Raw genomic sequence first — 17,245 nt, 5'->3', positions numbered from 1 at the left:
TGTTAATACTTGATTTAAGAGTTACTGTTGATGGTTGTATAAATGAAAGAGACTTGGGGACACTGCACAATTTAAGGTAGATTATGTAATCATAGGCAGAAATTTTGAAAACAAAGTTTAAACTGTAATAAAGCATTTCCATGGGCATATGTGGATCCTGACCACAATGTGTTGGATATAGAATGCAAATTAGAACTGAAGAAATTGTAGAAAGGTACGGAATTAAGAAGATGGGACCTGAATGAGTTGAAAGAATCACAAGTTGCAGAAAGTTTCAAAGGGAGCATAATGCTACTGTTGGCTGACACAGAGGAAAGCAATTCAACAGAATTAGAGTGAGTAGCTTTGGGTGATGAAAAAGTGAAGGCAGTAGTGGAACAATGAGGCAAAAGGTTCAGTAGCAAACTTTAGAAAAGAGGTTTGCCGACTTAGCTGAGTGATCAGTGCATCTGACTGCCATGCAGTGGGCTCAAGGTTTGATTCCCAGCTGGGTCAGAAGTTTTCTCTGATTGGCAACTGGGTGTTGTGTTGTCCTCATCATCACTTCATCATTATAGACATGCAAGTCGCCCAGTGTGGTGTCAACTGAAAAGACTTGCGCCTTTGTGGTCAAACTTCCCCAGGTGGGGCCTCCTTACCATCAATGCCACATGATCATTTCATTCCTTTTTTTCTTAGAAAAGACACAAGACAATGGATTTTTTGACAAAAAGAGAAAAGATAACTTTGCAGCAAATTAAGCAGTAAAAAGAAAATACAGATGTCTAAAAATTGTGATAAACAGAAAGAGCAAAATGGCAAAGTGGGAATGGTTAGAGGTGAAGTGAAAAGTCGTAGAAGCATGCATAACTATGGGGAAGATGGATGCTGCATACAGAAAATGCTCCTTTCATGAGAGGACAGGAAGATGGAAGGAATAAGTAGGAGGAATATACAAGGGATAGAAACTTGAAGAAAATATAATGAAAAAAGAAAAGAGAGTACCTGGAATAGATGGCATTACTTAGAATTATCAAGATCTTTTTGAGGACCAACCATAACAAGACTATTCCACCTGGTATGAAGATATATCAAGACAGGTGAAATACTCTCCGACTTCAAGAAGAATGCAATAATCCCAATATCAGAGACAGTAAGTGCTCACATGTGTGAGTACTACTGTCTAGTACCTTCTGCCGCGGAAGTCGAACAGGCGGCAGAACAAATGGACGTGGTCAGCCCATAGAGGGCTCCGCCTCCGCGGCGGCTATTCCGTGCAGCGGCTCTCGCGCAGCGAGGGCGCCACTGCTAAGCCACGTGCAGACAGCAGCCAATAGCTGCTCCCTCTGGTTTCGTATATAGGGACCTGCTCTGCCCTAGTCCAGCCAGTCTGGTACTTGCTCTGGATTTCGTTTCTATCTCAGTGGTACTGTGTTCTGGTCGTTGCTCGTTGTTGACATGATCTGGTTCCGAGTGGATTTACGTTTGGTGTTGTGGTTTCCACAAGCCTCCGTTGTTTATCTCTTCCTTGTTGTGTTGCTCATAGTCGGTCGTGGTCGGTTGTTGTCAGTTGTCGTTGGGACCATCGGTTGAATAAGGCATGGTTATAAAATAACACAAATTATTTTTAGAAAAATAGAAATACTGGTAGAAGGTGACCTCGGGGCAGATCAAAAAACAGGCTCTGAGCACTATGGGACATAACATCTGAGATCATCAGTCCCCTAGAACTTAGAACTACCTAAACCTAACTAACCTAAGGACATCACACACATCCATGCCGGAGGCAGGATTCGAACCTGCCACCGTAGCAGTCGCGCAGTTCCAGACTGAAGCGCCTAGAAGCGCTCGGCCACACCGGCCGACGGGGCAGACCAGTTTGAGTTCTAGAGAAATGCAGGTGAAAATGAGGCATTGGTGTCACATCAGATTCTGTATCATCTTTTTAGATTTAGGGAAAGCTTTTGACAACATTGGGTGGGACACACTATTTGAAAATCCGAAAGCATCAGGGTATAAATACTGGGAGCACAAAATTACCTAAAAATTGTACAGAAACTGGATACAAGTTGTAATTGTGGAAATGCAGGGAAGAGAGGTGGTAGCTGAGGAGGTTATTGGAAAGGGTTGTAGTCTATCCCCAATGTTATTCAGTCTGCACAATGATAAGCAATAAATAAAAAAATTGCTTAGATGACATACTTCAGCTATTTTCAGTGTCTTGCAACATATAGAGTAATGTTTTGGGATTCCACCATTTGCTATTTAAAACAACTTGTTTTGGTACTGCCCAAGAGGCTATTCAAATAATAATGCATGATCCTCCACATAATACTGCAAACCCATATTCAGAATGCTTAAAATACTAACATCATTATTTTGTCTGTATTTGCAACATTTAGGTGTCACCACAAGATGGCCTAAGAAGCCAAAAGCCAATTTACGACAAAATAAAAACAATTTGGCAGAACATTAGGAAGTGTTTCCCACTAAATATTAAAAATTCTTGAACTAATAAAAAACTTTTTTCTGTGGAAAAGAGTAATCAGAATAGTAGCCAGAAGTGTTATAAGGGCTCATTGCTCTAAATGATTTATAACAAAGATTTCTGGATATGGAACCAGTCTCATCAGTGTTTACCTCTAACCTTAAAAAAGAAATTTAAAATCAATGTCCCACGTTATACACAAGTGGATTCTGCCAAAAGAAATTAGTGATATACTCAATGTACGAACACAATTTAATAAAAGACATATCCTGTTTAAGAAGCACAATTTATAAAGTTTTGGAAGACAAGTATGTAACATTAGCAATTGTGTGTACCATAATTTTTTGTTTTATTCATAAATAATAATATTAAACTTGTTTTTAGGAGTCTGAAAACATCCATACAAGTAATTTTTTATTCACCGTAAGCAATTAAATGAATAAACATTGCATCTAATGTTCTCAAAATAAAATGATACGTGCTTCCCCAGCAGCAGCAGTCCTGTGACGGCATTGGGGTTGGATAGTTCTTGCAATGCTCAGTGTGGCTGCAGCGCTGCCCAGTTTGACCCAGTGTGTGGTGCAGATGGTGTCATGTACTATTCACCTTGCTATGCTGGCTGCCGCAGTGAGGTGCTCCTCTCCAACGTTAAGGTATGTGCCAACATCCTGTATATGAATTATTTAGTTTAGTAATTAGTAATTGTTCATGCAATGATCATTTTAGAATGATGTAGGATTTCTCAGCTGAATGCTGGCGAAAACATATGTCAGATATACAGACATATAAGTGTACACATGTGTATAATGAGGCAGGAATAGTTGTTTGGCTGTAACATTGTGAAGGAACCATCTTGGATTTTGCCTGAAGTGATTTAAGAAAACCAGTATGAACATGAACCTCCATCCTCCCGGAAGTGTCTTCACAAATGTACTACCAGCACCTCATTATTTATACCTAACATACAGTTCTCTTAAATATCTACATACTTGGAACACATTAGCTGCTTAACATAAAGAATAACTATATTACATTAATTTAGTCTCTTGTGGTCTAAGGCGCTGCAGTCATGGACTGTGCGGCTGGTCACATCGGAGGTTCGAGTCCTCCCTCGGGCATGGGTGTGTGTGTTTTTCCTTAGGATAATTTAGGTTAAGTAGTGTGTAAGCTTAGGGACTGATGACCTTAGCAGTTAAGTCCCATAAGATTTCACACACATTTCAATTTAGTCTCTCAACATGTTTCACTGCACACCATGCAAACACTTGCAGCTGCAAAGCTGTTCAAGTTGTGATGGAAATATAAATTATGAGACGAACAGCAAGAGTCACAAGAGTCATAGTTTCTTTCTCAATAAGTTGTTTTGCTTAAAGATTTTGAGTGGCTCTGTCAAAGAGGGTATCTCCAGCTTTGTCAATTGACATGTCACTTTCCATCCAGTGGAAAGTGGTTTCCACACTGTTAACTCCATTTGTTGTCTACCATATGACCTCTCCCTTTTTGTCTCTCATTTTCAAAGTGAAAGTTTAGTGTGAAGAGACTTTAAGTAATGGAATGTAAATTTATTGAAAGGGCAACTTATAAAATATTTGAAAATATTGGTAATTGGTTCAAATCAAATAGATTGTCTTTCAGTTTCTGACGAAAGTCAGTGCTTTCCAATTGATGATATAGCATGTAGCAGTAACCTTATCAGAAACAGAATAAAAAAGTAAGCTACAACAATTCAAAACCTGAACTGGAAAACCCACATAATAGAGGTAACGAATCACTTTTGCAGTAAGTGTGATTATAGCTGTAGGTGATTTAAAAATTAGGAAGCTATTTCTTTATTACTATTCCATTCACTAGTGACTCACAGATTAATTTTCTGGAGACTTTCAACTTAAAAAGGTGACACTTTCAGAATGCAAAATCCAGGTAGAAATAATATTCCTTATGTTCCTAGAAGATCAAGCAGTGATGTTGTATACAGATTGAATTTGGACAACTTAATGTCCTTTGCCACTATCAGTATGCAGGCCTATCTATTCTGAAAGCAAAAGTAATATAGTAGAGTTTAAGAATGAATTAAAGATTTTCTGTTAGTAAAATTGTTCAACTCCATATAGTCAAAGGAAATCCTGAAACTGCTATTTTTGGTTATGACTTGATTCGTATTAGCTCTTAAGTATTACACTATTTCATAATGAATACTTCATAGGTAAAATGGAAATGATTGTATATTGTGACACTGGGCAGATACACCTTAAACTTTTGTGTCACTCAGCTTATTGTCTGATTGTGCAAGAAGACAAAGCCTCTTGTTATTCTCAGAGAAAGACGTAACTATGGTTCAACAAGCTTGCTTTTCTTGTTGAAATTTTCATGGGGCATCTCTGTGAGACAAGTATTTAGAGGGTATTGTGATTTCCCATCACAACATCACAACCATTTGGAAAACAGAACACCCAACTGTTGCCCAGTACCCTTCAAACAAGTGGTCAAGGCCAGATTCATACACAGAAAACTTTACAGCATATTTAAGAACTATCAGCTCACTAAAATAATTGGATGTCTATTACAAAACAGACAGTTTTATGTAATCCTGGATGGCACTGACAAAAGAATGGTCTAGCCCTGGGCTCTGTTGAATTGAATTTGTGGTAAGGACAATGGGACCAAACTGCGGAGGTCATCGGTCCGTCCCATGGCACTATCCTGGCCGTGCCAATATCCAGGATATCTAGGACCAGTTGCAACAGTTGTGGGACAACTTGACTCACCAGAGGATACAACAGCTTTATGACACCTTGTACAACTGAAACAGTGCATGTATCCAGGCCAGAGGGGGGGGGGTTACAGTGTCATTGTAGATTTGACTCTATTCTATAGTCACCAAAATAACATCACATACCCACCCCCCACTCCCCCACCCCATCCTCCCACAAACCATGAAGATTCTTTCATTTCTTGATTTCCTTGTGGGTGCTTCAGTTTCTTTTATCAGGCAGTGCACATTAATATTATGACATGCTTTCAGGTTTATAGCTGAGTTGATGAGTCCACTTTGTACACATCATTTTGCCATCTGACCTAGTCATCTTCTTAAGATATTCTGACCAGTTGTCTTATGTGTTCATTGCCTGAACTCCCACCCACCCAGGATGGTGTGTGCTTTTGCCTGTAGTATCTGAAAAAGATCATTGTATCAGTTGTCAAAAACTTGAACAATGAATGGCTCTGTGTGAAGTCCTTTGCTGTTCTTGGCTTTTATTGATGAATTACTACAACAGTTATCTGCACCAGATGCATTAATTTTTGAAGATGATACCATTTTCTTTTATTAAAGGACTAAATGAAGCAGAACTGAAGCAGAAAACCAAAGTAGGGGGTAGGAAAATGATTTTCCCATAACTGTTTGGCAGCGAATGATAAAAAAAGTGTGTGTCTGAGTTTCAGCTACTTAAGAACCAAGGAACAATCTAACGTAGTAATGGAATTTGGGAACTGTAAACTTCAGGAGGCCTTCAAACAAAATTCTTAGAAGTATGAAAAAGTGGGAAAGTCAGTAAACAGAAAACTAAGTGTAGCACACTGAATCCTTAAACTTTAGATAAAAGGTGTATAAATCGTAAGAGGGGTTTGCCGAAGTGAACAGTCTATCAAAATTTTGACTGTGTAAGCCATTATATATGGAGTGAGTTTTGTTAGGTCCTGGCTGTATTAAACAGAAATTTTCATAAGTATGAAAGAGAGAGAGAGAGAGAGAGAGAGAGAGAGAGAGAGAGAGAGAGAGAGAGAGAGAGAGAGAGAAATTAGAAGAAAATGCAAGGAGCAAGTCTGTATAAAAAGATGTGCTGCACAAACCAAAAATTTTATTCTGTTCTTTACCTCAGAGATGCAAGCATATTTCAGAATTGCACAAGTTAAAAAATACTGAAAGAACATGCTGACAGACAACAGCTTCTATAGAATTGATGAAACATTAACATTAAATTAATGCAATTTCTAAGTTAATTCCCCTGTGACATGATAAAATGGTCTCAGTAATACATTAACATTAAATTAATGCAATTTCGAAATCAATTCTCCTGTGACATGATAAAATGGTCTCAATAATACATTAACATTAAATTAATGCAATTTCTAAATTAATTCTCCTGTGACATGATAAAATGGTCTCAGTAGTAGTCTTAATGCGACAGTGACATATACTTGTGTTCTGAATTATCTGTATAAATGGTTTCCAAATAAACACAGTGCAATATGATCAAGAGACAGTTTATAATATTTACAATACAGCAGACATGTAAACTGTACAAATATGTAACATGAGGTATGAAAAATTGTGTGTAGGTATTTGTAATTATTTAAACTGTTAGTAGTTATGTACATTTAATCAATGTACAGATGCTGACAACATGCATCTGTGCATATTGTCTGTGAATGTACAAATAAATTAACAATTAAATGGTCATCTAAGCTAGATATTTCTTTAAAGTCAGTACCGCCATTAGACTGTTGTTTATTTACAGCGTTGCATTTACACTTACACAATCATGATTTTGGCTTCAAAGTGTCATTATCAAGTGTTTTAAGTGTTATAAATTGCTTGGGACAACAGTATGCCATCCCATGGAATACTGTCATCCCAAGCAATTTATAACACTTAAAACACTTGATAATGGTACTTTGAAGCCTAAATCATTATTATGTAAGTGTAAATGTAACACTGTAAATAAACAACAGTCTAATGGTGGTACTGACTTTAAAGAAATATATTATGTCTTTGGACCCACATTATCAAAAAATTATTAAGCTAGATATCTCATAGCATACCTTCCGTCAATCACATTAAAAAAAAATAGCTTAGAAATTATGTTAATATATTTGATTTTAAAGAAAAGGTGTGTTAAATAAGCAGACAATTTGAGTTAGGTATGTTCCAAAATGTAGCAAATGCTATTCACGATAAGTGTATTTGCCATTTAGACTGATATCCGTAGCTTTTTATTTTTGATAGTGGTAGAACCTCAGCAGTTTCATCAGAGTAAGAAAATTACTATGTTTAGTGTGTTAGATAGGCAGTTATTACCAGCTCTTGAAACAGATCAGCCATTATGAAGTGTATGTTAGAGGTTGCTTAATAGAGCAGTTATTCTTTGCCTTCTTAGGGTCTCTGCAGGGAAAAGAGATAATGTCTATTATTCTGTCTATATACACAATGTAAAATTTAAATTAAAAGTATTAATTTCTGTCACATAACACAGGATAAAGTGTAGTCTAAGATGCAACAGGTTGATAATCAGTCGTCAGATAATTTTATTTACAAGATTGACTTGTAAAGTGTCAGATGGCTCTGAAACTACAAAAAAGACAAAGAACTGCACATAACATCAGTATAAATAATGTGTTTCAGGCAAATATAAATCATGTGGAATGGGCATTGCTATAGCATAATATTAGCATAAAATTTCCAGAAAACAAAAAATAGCCAGATATTGTATTAAGTTATTAAGAGATTATAAATAATTTCGCCCACCTTCATCAGGCACAGAGCAAAATTTATTTATTTCTTTATCATATGGCAAAAACAGCAAATATTGAGAAATACATGCAGTTTACAATTATACATTTAAGGATTTAGGCACAGAATTAATATATTCAAATTATTAAAGTTAATAATTCAATAAAATTAAAAGGAGGACATTTGAACTATAAAATTAGGACTGTTAATTAAAACAAATACATTTAATCAGAGTTCAACATCTGCCAATGAAGCCAATTGATAGAAGAGGGAGCAGCATTAATAAAATCGCTGAATGGTCCTGCGCATTTTCTCAGAGGGCAATCTCTGACAATATGCTGAATGGTTTGTTCATGGGCTCCACAATCACAGGCTGTGGAGAGTCTAAACCACATCTGTGCATCAGATGATTGCTCCTGGTGTGACCGGTTCCTATCCTGTTCAATCACGTCTACTCACTTGCCTTCAGATTACTTGCTGGTAGACTGGCAGATGGATCTTGAACACCTTAATGTTTTATTGTTGCTGCATTACACCTCCTGCACCACTCTTCTTTAATGTCAAAATTCTTGTTGTTTCTTCTATCATGCCTCAGTGGAGTGTGTGATATCACACAGCCAGGAAGAGGGTCATTGAAGACAAAATGACATTAAAATCACAATACTAAACATTGTATTTAAGTACTGTCTCAGTTTTAGAAACTGAGATACTATTTCACTGCCCAGTGGCTACAGATATGAGCAATACAACTAGACATACTATCAGCTCTGGAAAACAATTGGTACTACAGTAATTAGATAGGCTCTGAGTGTTGGCGGAATGGCTACTGGTTCTTTATTAAATTTCAAGCTTGTTTCTCAATGAAACAATTCCATCACATATCCTCTAAGTAGAGTATTTATCTATAACAATACAACAGTACAGAACCATACAAAATAGGTCTACAAAATCAGCAGTTTTTGTGTTAATAGATTTCCCATGTTTAAGTCACAGTGATCTCTGACATACCCAAAACTGCAAACAACTGAACAAGCAGGCTGAATATCACATAGTTATCATGGAAAAACAGGAATATTAAATTTTTGAATGATGAAATTTTATATTTTTAACTATGAAGTTAAGCAGTTTTGTCAGTTAGTGAAAAAATTTTTGTTGTTGTAATACTACAGACCATAGTGAATTTAGAAAGTCATTAAATATGACACTCATACCACAAGAATTTGCATGCACTTTGCACACCTAACTACACTGTGGCTATAATATAGTGTAAAATGATAGCCGGCCGGATGGCCGAGCGGTTCTGGGCGCTACAGTCTGGAACCGCGCGACCGCTACGGTCGCAGGTTCGAATCCTGCCTCGGGCATGGGTGTGTGTGATGTCCTTAGGTTAGTTAGGTTGAAGTAGTTCTAAGTTCTAGGGGACTGATGACCTCAGAAGTTACGTCCCGTAGTGCTCAGAGCCATTTGAACCATTTTTTTTTGTAAAATGATAAATATCCCACACTAAATATGAATGACATTTGAGACTTCAGAGAAGTTAAACAACAAGGCAAAAATATATTTGTGTTCATAATGCCATCCAGTTTGTATTTGATAATTGGCCAGTTAGAAAATATAATTCAAGTAAGACTAAACATCAGCTAGTACTGAGGCTTACCTTGCATGTGAAGAAGGTATATGAAATAGACAGATGTTACATGAATGTCCCACATGTACTACACTCTGGCAAGTGGTTTCATATCAGGAGTAAAGATAATAACTCACCTTATAGCCGAGGTTTTGAGTGGTCAATAGGCGCATAATAAAGACTGAAAATGTAGATAAGCTTTTGAACAATGTCCTTCAGAGCTGACTAATACAGAATTCACACATGTACACAAGCATACACATGCAGGGCTCCATTATTCCTGCTGTGTTTATTGGAATTTTGTGATTTGTATTTTTTGAAATGTGAATGTTGTTTTTTAAATACCTATGTGTTGATACAGCTTGGTTTTGAAATTTCTTGTTATTTTTAATAGATTTTCGTTTCCTCATCTCTATTTATTTTATGCAAGGGCACTGATGACTTTGATATTTAGCGTCCTAAAGTTCTAATGATCATCATCATCCATTGTTCTTATTATATTGTATCAGTGAGACTATGTTACCATATTCATATTGATTTGGTTTAGCATCAGTTTGTTGTGTTATGAATCCATATAGACTGTGATGACATAGTGGGTATTAAAAACGTTTAGCATTGACTCCTCCTACTTCTGTTTTTGGTAATGGGTCAAGGAGCTTTCTTATGTTCTTGTGCATATTCCACTTAATTAATGTAAAACATTGTGTAACATATAGGTGACTGCTAATGAAATTATCATAATTATTTTGGCCATGGCAAGCTTGTAAAGTCTTTCTGCTTTGTTTCAGGTTTATACGGACTGTGCTTGTATATCAGATGCAGGACGCAACCTTACAGATCTTTGGCCAGAAGCAGGGGATGGCTCCTTTCAAGCAGAAAATCGCATGTGTGCCTCAGAATGCCCCTACCTTTGGCCATTTGTTGTCCTTGCATTCTGCACCATGTTCTTCACATTCCTCAGCACAATGCCTGCTCTTTCTGCAACACTAAGGTACAAATTACTCATTTTACTATTAATATTTATAGTAATATAGATATAGGGCAACAGCTATGCTGATAAGCAACTGAGTTACTCTTAGTTAGTCAGTTAGTTTCATGTTCCATAGATCATTTGCACTATAAATTGTAATGATGTGGAATGAGTCATTATATTCATATCACAAATTTTTTGTAAATATGCCTATATGCTGATCATTTACAGATGATTTATTTTTTATTGTTATTTATTTATTCTTTAGAAAGATGTTGGTTAGTAATTCCTACCCACCACTTTTTACACATTGCAATAATAGATATTCTGTCCTGGAATAGGAGGAGTTGTCAAGGAGAAATCTTTTCAATTCATTTTCAACTTTTACTTTGCTGTGTGTCAGACATTTTATGTCACTGGGTAAGTGATAAAAAGTTTTGGTTGTGGCATTGACCATCCACATTTTTGAGCATTGAACTCTTAGCTGAGTAGTTGTTGTAGGGGTTTCAAACTGTGCTTTTTCCAGTTTAAATTTTCATCATTATGGACACTTAAGAATTTGGAAGTTTCCACTGTATTTATTGTTTCCTCACCATGTGTTACAGGTGTAGTACCCCAACATTTTCATAACTCAACTTTTTAAAGTGGAGGGTGAGACTATTTGCAGAAAACCAGTCAATCATACTTTTAAGAACATTCTTTACCATTTCTTCTGTTGCTTATATGTGCTTGGCTTAATTACAGCACTAGTGTCATCTGCAAAAAGAGCTAATTCTGCTTGTTGCATATTAGATGGGAGGTCATTTACATATACAATGAAGGATAGTGGACCTAAAACTGAGTGTTGGGGAATTCCGTACATGATTTCTCCCCAGTCATAATAACGTTCCTGGGCTACATTGGTTGAATTACTAAGTACAATTTTTTGCATTTTTTTGTTAGATATGACATTATCCAATGGCTGACTGTACTGACAATGACATAAAATGTCAGTTTATCTATAAGAATATTGTGATTCACAAAGTCAAATGTCTTAGGCCACAGAAAATGCCAACCAGTTCTATTTTGTTATTTAGGGCTTGTAAAATTTAGTGATTGAACATGTAAATGACATTCTCAATAGAGCAGTACTTCTGAAATCCAAACTATGATTTACTGAGAATATTACTGTTGCTCTGGTAAGATATTACACAGTCCAGTCACTAAATTGACCTCTCCATATGTTCGACTTCAACATGCAACAATCAATTCACAGACTGCAGGTGGCAGCAGCACTAGCAGTGGAGGGTATATACAGCATGTTGGAGGAAGGGAGGGCAAGACGTGGAAAACAGAGCAGTCTTTGTCAAAATGTGGAAATGGAAGGATGTAGTTAATGCCCAAAAGAGCATAATCACTGGCTTTCGGACCAAGGGTGAAAGCATTTCTGAAATGGCTAACTTTGTAAACTGTTTGCATGCTGCCATGGTTAAAGTATGCATGGCAAAATGGCACTATGTGAAACTGAGTCGATGCATCTGTGGTGCACCATGGTCCATAGATGACAGGGTGAATGATGGCTATGGAGATGTTTGTCAGGGAATATATGTGCAGATGTTGAGCAACTGACTGCCAAGATGAAACAAGGAGCTACCAAAAGTGTCTCCTCAACAACCATTCAGTGAACGTTGCTGCATATGGGCCTCTGCAGGAAGCACCTGGTTCGTGCTCCCACGCTGACTGTTGTTCGTTGTTGATGGAAGCTGGAATTTGCAAGTCAGTACTGCAACTGGATGTTCACTGAACTGTTCATTCGCTGAGTGGCAACAGGTGGCCTTTTCAGATGAATCACATTTTATGCTGCATCAAGCAGATGACCATAGGTGTGTATGGCTTGAAACATCTGAAAGTGAACACCCTACATGTGTTATGGTCTGGGTGATCTCATCATTCTTGAAGGCGAAAGAGATCAACACAAGTATGATCTACCCTTGGAGACCATGTCCACCCCCACATGCAATTTTTTTTTCCCTTGACATGGTGGCATCTACCAGCAGGACAACTTAGTACGTCACACAGCTTCCAGTGAACACATGTGGTTCGAGGAGCACCGGTATTTCACTGTACTCTCCTGGCCGCCAAACTCTTGGGCTTTAAACTCAACTGAGAATCTGTGGGACCAGCTCAATTTGGCTATTTGCAATATGGATTCTCAATCAAGAAACCTAGTGCAGCTGACTACCGTACTGGAGTCAGCAAGGCTCCACATTCCTGTCAGTACCTTCCAGAACCTCACTGCCTCTCTTCCTGCCCACCTCACAGTGATCCACACTGCAAAAGTTGGTTATTCAGGCTTTTGACAAGTGGTCACGTTAAAGTGACTGGGCAGTGTATTTTAGAACACATGACCTTCTCAAAAATTTTGGAAAATTATATTAGTGATGAAATAGGTTAGGAGTTGTTATCCTCTCTCACATCACCTTCCTTATAAAGGTGTTTAACGCTGGTGTATTTCAATCGCTCTGGAAAAATGCCCTCTGTTGGTGATGGTTTACATATTTTAGAAAAGATAGCACTTATCATATATTAACAAGTCTTTAGTACTCTGCCAGAAACACCATAAAATCCAGATCAGCTCTTATTTTTGAGAGAATGTGTATTTTTCTCGATTTGAGAAGGAGGATAGTTGCTTTTTCAATATGCTGTGATTTCTCTCTTGAATTGTTTATCCCTGAAATTTCTACTATATTTATGAAATGATTATTAAATATATCATACAGCAAGTGCTAAGTCTGTGAAAATCATGACAGTGTGCTGTGCCAAACTATTCTATTCACTGATGTGAGAGAAGACTTCTCCCCTTGATGCAACATTTAGTTCTAATCTATTTGCTTATCATTTTATAAAACTGCATGAAACTCACTAAACAAATCAATTATATTACATTTGTACTCTGCAAGTGACATACAGTGTATGGTAGAGGGCACTTCTTGTACCACTGTTTTTCCCCCCTTCATTGTTGCATTCACAAATGGCATATAGGAGGGCAGTCATTGGTAAATCTCTGTGTGAACTCTATTTTCTCTGATTTTCACATTATGGCCATTTCACATGACATATGTGAGAGGAAACATATTGCCTGAATCTTGTTCGAATGTATGGTCTCAAAATTTCAACAGTAAACCTCTTCATGATGCACAATATGTCTTCTGAAATGTCTGCCATTGGAGTTTGTTGAGTGAGAATCTCTGTAACACCACAGCACTTAATAAACCATCCCATGATGAAATGCTCAAGTCTTAATTGGATCTTCTATATCTCCTATATTAATCTTACTTGGTAAAGGTCCCAGACTGATGAAGAATATTCAAATATCAGTCAAACAAATGACATTTTAAGCCACATCTTTTACAGGTGACTTATATTTACTTATGATTTTTGCAATGAATCTCAGCCTGATGTCTGCTTTTCCTACAATTTGTTTCATGTGATCAGTCCACTTTAGGTCACTTTGGATTGTCACACTTTGGTATTTTATTGTAGTTACTGTTCCCAGTGATGGCATCAATAGTATAATTAAATAACAGTTGACCTTTTGCCTATTTATGTGCATTATATTACATTTAATTACATTCAGGGCCAACTGCCAAGCCTCACAGAACCTCCAACATTACTCATTTGACCATGAATATAAACAATAAACAGAATCTGTCCTAGAACACTCCCTTGAGGTACTCCAGTTTCGGCATTCCTGTCATGATTAAGACAATTTTGGGAGACTGAATTAAGTGTTTTGGCCTCCTGTGTGTTATCATCTGTTTCAGTCAATCAGTGACTGATCAGATGATTTTGGTCTGCTTAGTGACCTTACATAAGTTTTCCTATAGTCAGATTGTTAGACAAAATTTTACTTTCACATTCAATAAATGCTTCTTCCTCCTTATGCTCATTTTGGCTTCATTCACCTTTTTCTGGTCTACTCAGCCTTGAGTTCATTTAAATCAGAGTTGAAGCTCTCTTTGCTTTTTCGGGAACTTTCTAACATGGATATTGAACTGTGATGGGTCTTTTCCATCTCTCACAACCTTGCTGGGTACATACTTTTCTAAGGATTATTGTGCAATGCTTTTGAGTTTTATCCATATGTGCTCCTCATCTTCATTCACAAAGCTGAATACTTGATGTTGGTGTTCTGAAATTTGTATCCTGTCACTGCAGTTAAAAAAAATATTTTCCTATACTTTTTTCACATTCTTTGCAGTACACATAATTATTGATGTTGTCACAACCTAATCATACTAATTTATTCCTTAATGTTAACTGATTTGAAAAGTTCAGGTCTGCTAGTTACTAAGACATCTAAGAATTGGCCTCTCATTTTGGTTCTCTAAGTATCTGCTAAAAGTAATTTTCACGTAAGATGTTTCCTACAGTAAATGTTGTTCATAAGGGTAAGGTAGTTGGTGAGGGGAAAAAAACTGCAGAACTTGATTTATAATTGCAATGCAGAATATAAATTTTTGGAAATTTAGTTAAGAAGAGCACTATGCATTAAGATCCAGTTCTCATCGACTGGTAATGATTTAGGTTTTGTTCATTTCTTTTCTTTATCACATTAGCCTTACAAAATCAGAGTTACAGAGTTGATCTTGTAGAAAAAAGATAAAAATATATCAATGCATGGCAAATGTGTTGTACACATACTGCAACTGCACCTGTCTTTGTGGTTTAGACAACTGTAGGTTGAAGCGACTTATTTTAGGGATATCAAAGGAATTAAAAAACTTTCACTATCACCCACAGAAGGTTCTCAAGATGATATATTCTAATCTTCTCATAAGTCCTACTGTATCTTAAAGGTGCTATGGAATACAGAGGTTCAGTGTGCTGTTCCTAATATTGACTGCATGTTGCAGTGGACAATATTTTATGTAGAATTGTGATGAGAATGAAAGGGTTTCTTGGTATTTGACATCTGTGTCTTTTGTACCCATTACTTTCACTTCTGCAAATGCATTCATAAGTTCAGGATTTAGAGATTTTTCTTCCTGTTTTATGTGACACAGATGAAGTAATATGAAGATGGTATCTGTTCTTTCGGAGATCCCAGGTTAGAGTCCCGGTCGGGGCACACATTTTCAACTATCCCCGTTGATGTATATCAACACCTGTTGACAGCTTAGGGTCTTGATTTAATTATCATTTCAGATGAAGTAAGTCCTCCAGTTATGAAAGTGGGATTTGAAGCAGCACCGACAGGCCAAGGAAAGTTGTACGGGTCAGGTGCTACCTGAGCTCTGGCAGAATTGTTGAGAAAATTGAAAGGTGAACAGTTCAAAATTATCTGCTGCTCTTACAACTAGGTTTCTTCCAATTGTTTTTGTAGAAAGAAAGACAACACACATTCATTAAAAAACACTATGCAACAAATGGCTCCATTTCCAGAATAATAAGCGTAATTTTCACATTTGGCAAAAATACTGAAATATAGCATTAAGAAATGAGAAACATAACTAGAATCTGAAGAACAATTTGGCTTAACAACAAGAGAAGTCATCTCTGCACCCTTCGCTTGCGGGGTGGAATCTGAGCTAACTATTTGTAGTGTTGTTCCCAGAACCGATCACGGTCCTCTGGTCTGGAGCCGAGTGGAAGGCTTAAACCAGAGGCTCAGACAATTCTGTGGAGATGTGGAGTGCAAATTTCTCAACCTTCGCTATTGGGTGGCGAAATGTAGGGTCCCCCTGAATAGGTCAGGTGTACACTACATGCAGGAAGTGGCTACAAGTGTAGCGGAGTCCGTGTGGAGTGCACATGTGGGGATTTTTAGGTTAGAGAATTCCTTCCCTAGGCCCTACAAGACACCTCCTGAGACGCGACAAGGTAGCAGTAGGCAAATCTCAACAGGGAATGACAATATTAATGTGGTAATAGCAAACTCCAGGAGCGTCTATAGAGAGGTCCCAGAACTGCTCTCATTAAAAAAGGTCACAATCCCCCCATAGTACTAGGCACGGAAAGTTGGCTGAAGCCTGATGTAAACAGTAATGAAATTCTAAACTTAGATTGGAATGTATACCACAGAGACAGGATGGACAGTGAAGGGGGAGGTGTGTTTATAGCGATAAAAAGTGCAATAATATCAAAGGAAATTGATGGATATCAAAAATGTGAAATAATTTGGGTGAAGGTCACGGTTAAAGCTGGCTCAAACATGGTAATTTGATGTCTCTATAGGCCCCCTGGCTCAGCAGCTGTTGTGGCAGAACGCCTGAAGGAAAATCTGGAAAATATTTCGAGTAGATTTCCTGACCATGTTATAGTTTTGAGTGGAGATTTTAATTTACCAGATATAGACTGGGAGACTCAAACGTTTGTAATGGGTGGCAGGGACAAAGAATCCAGTGAAATTGTTTTAAGTGCATTATCTGAAAACTACCTTGAGCAGTTAAACAGAGAAATGACTCTTAGTGATAACATTTTAGACCTTCTGGTGACAAACAGACCTGAACTATTTGAAACAGTTAGCACAAAACAGGGACTCAGCGGTCATAAAGCAGTTACAGCATCGGTGATTTCAGCCGTAAATAGAAATATTAAAAAAGGTAGGAAGATTTTTCTGTTTAGCAAAAGTGACAAAAAGCAGATTTCAGAGTACTTGACAGCTCAACACAAAAGTTTTAACTCAAGTAC

General features: G+C 37.3%; 1 protein-coding gene across 2 annotated transcripts in view; it reads left to right on the top strand.

The window, feature by feature from the left end:
- LOC124594925 (solute carrier organic anion transporter family member 4A1) overlaps nucleotides 1–17,245 on the top strand; it is a 539,939-nt gene that overhangs the window by 509,866 nt on the left and 12,828 nt on the right. Inside the window, exons 8-9 of one of the 2 annotated variants that reach the window (XM_047133418.1) lie at nucleotides 2,961–3,120; nucleotides 10,392–10,594. In XM_047133418.1, the coding sequence (XP_046989374.1) occupies nucleotides 2,961–3,120; nucleotides 10,392–10,594 (363 nt within the window). Of the gene's footprint in view, nucleotides 1–2,957; nucleotides 3,121–10,391; nucleotides 10,595–17,245 lie in introns of both variants that reach the window. The other variant, XM_047133417.1, reaches the window with a different exon arrangement.

The sequence above is a fragment of the Schistocerca americana genome, chromosome 2, assembly GCF_021461395.2.
Source record: "Schistocerca americana isolate TAMUIC-IGC-003095 chromosome 2, iqSchAmer2.1, whole genome shotgun sequence".
NCBI lineage: Eukaryota > Metazoa > Arthropoda > Insecta > Orthoptera > Acrididae > Schistocerca > Schistocerca americana.
The sequence above is the reverse complement of the archived record's forward strand: the minus strand, read 5'-3'. Positions and strand labels throughout refer to the sequence as shown.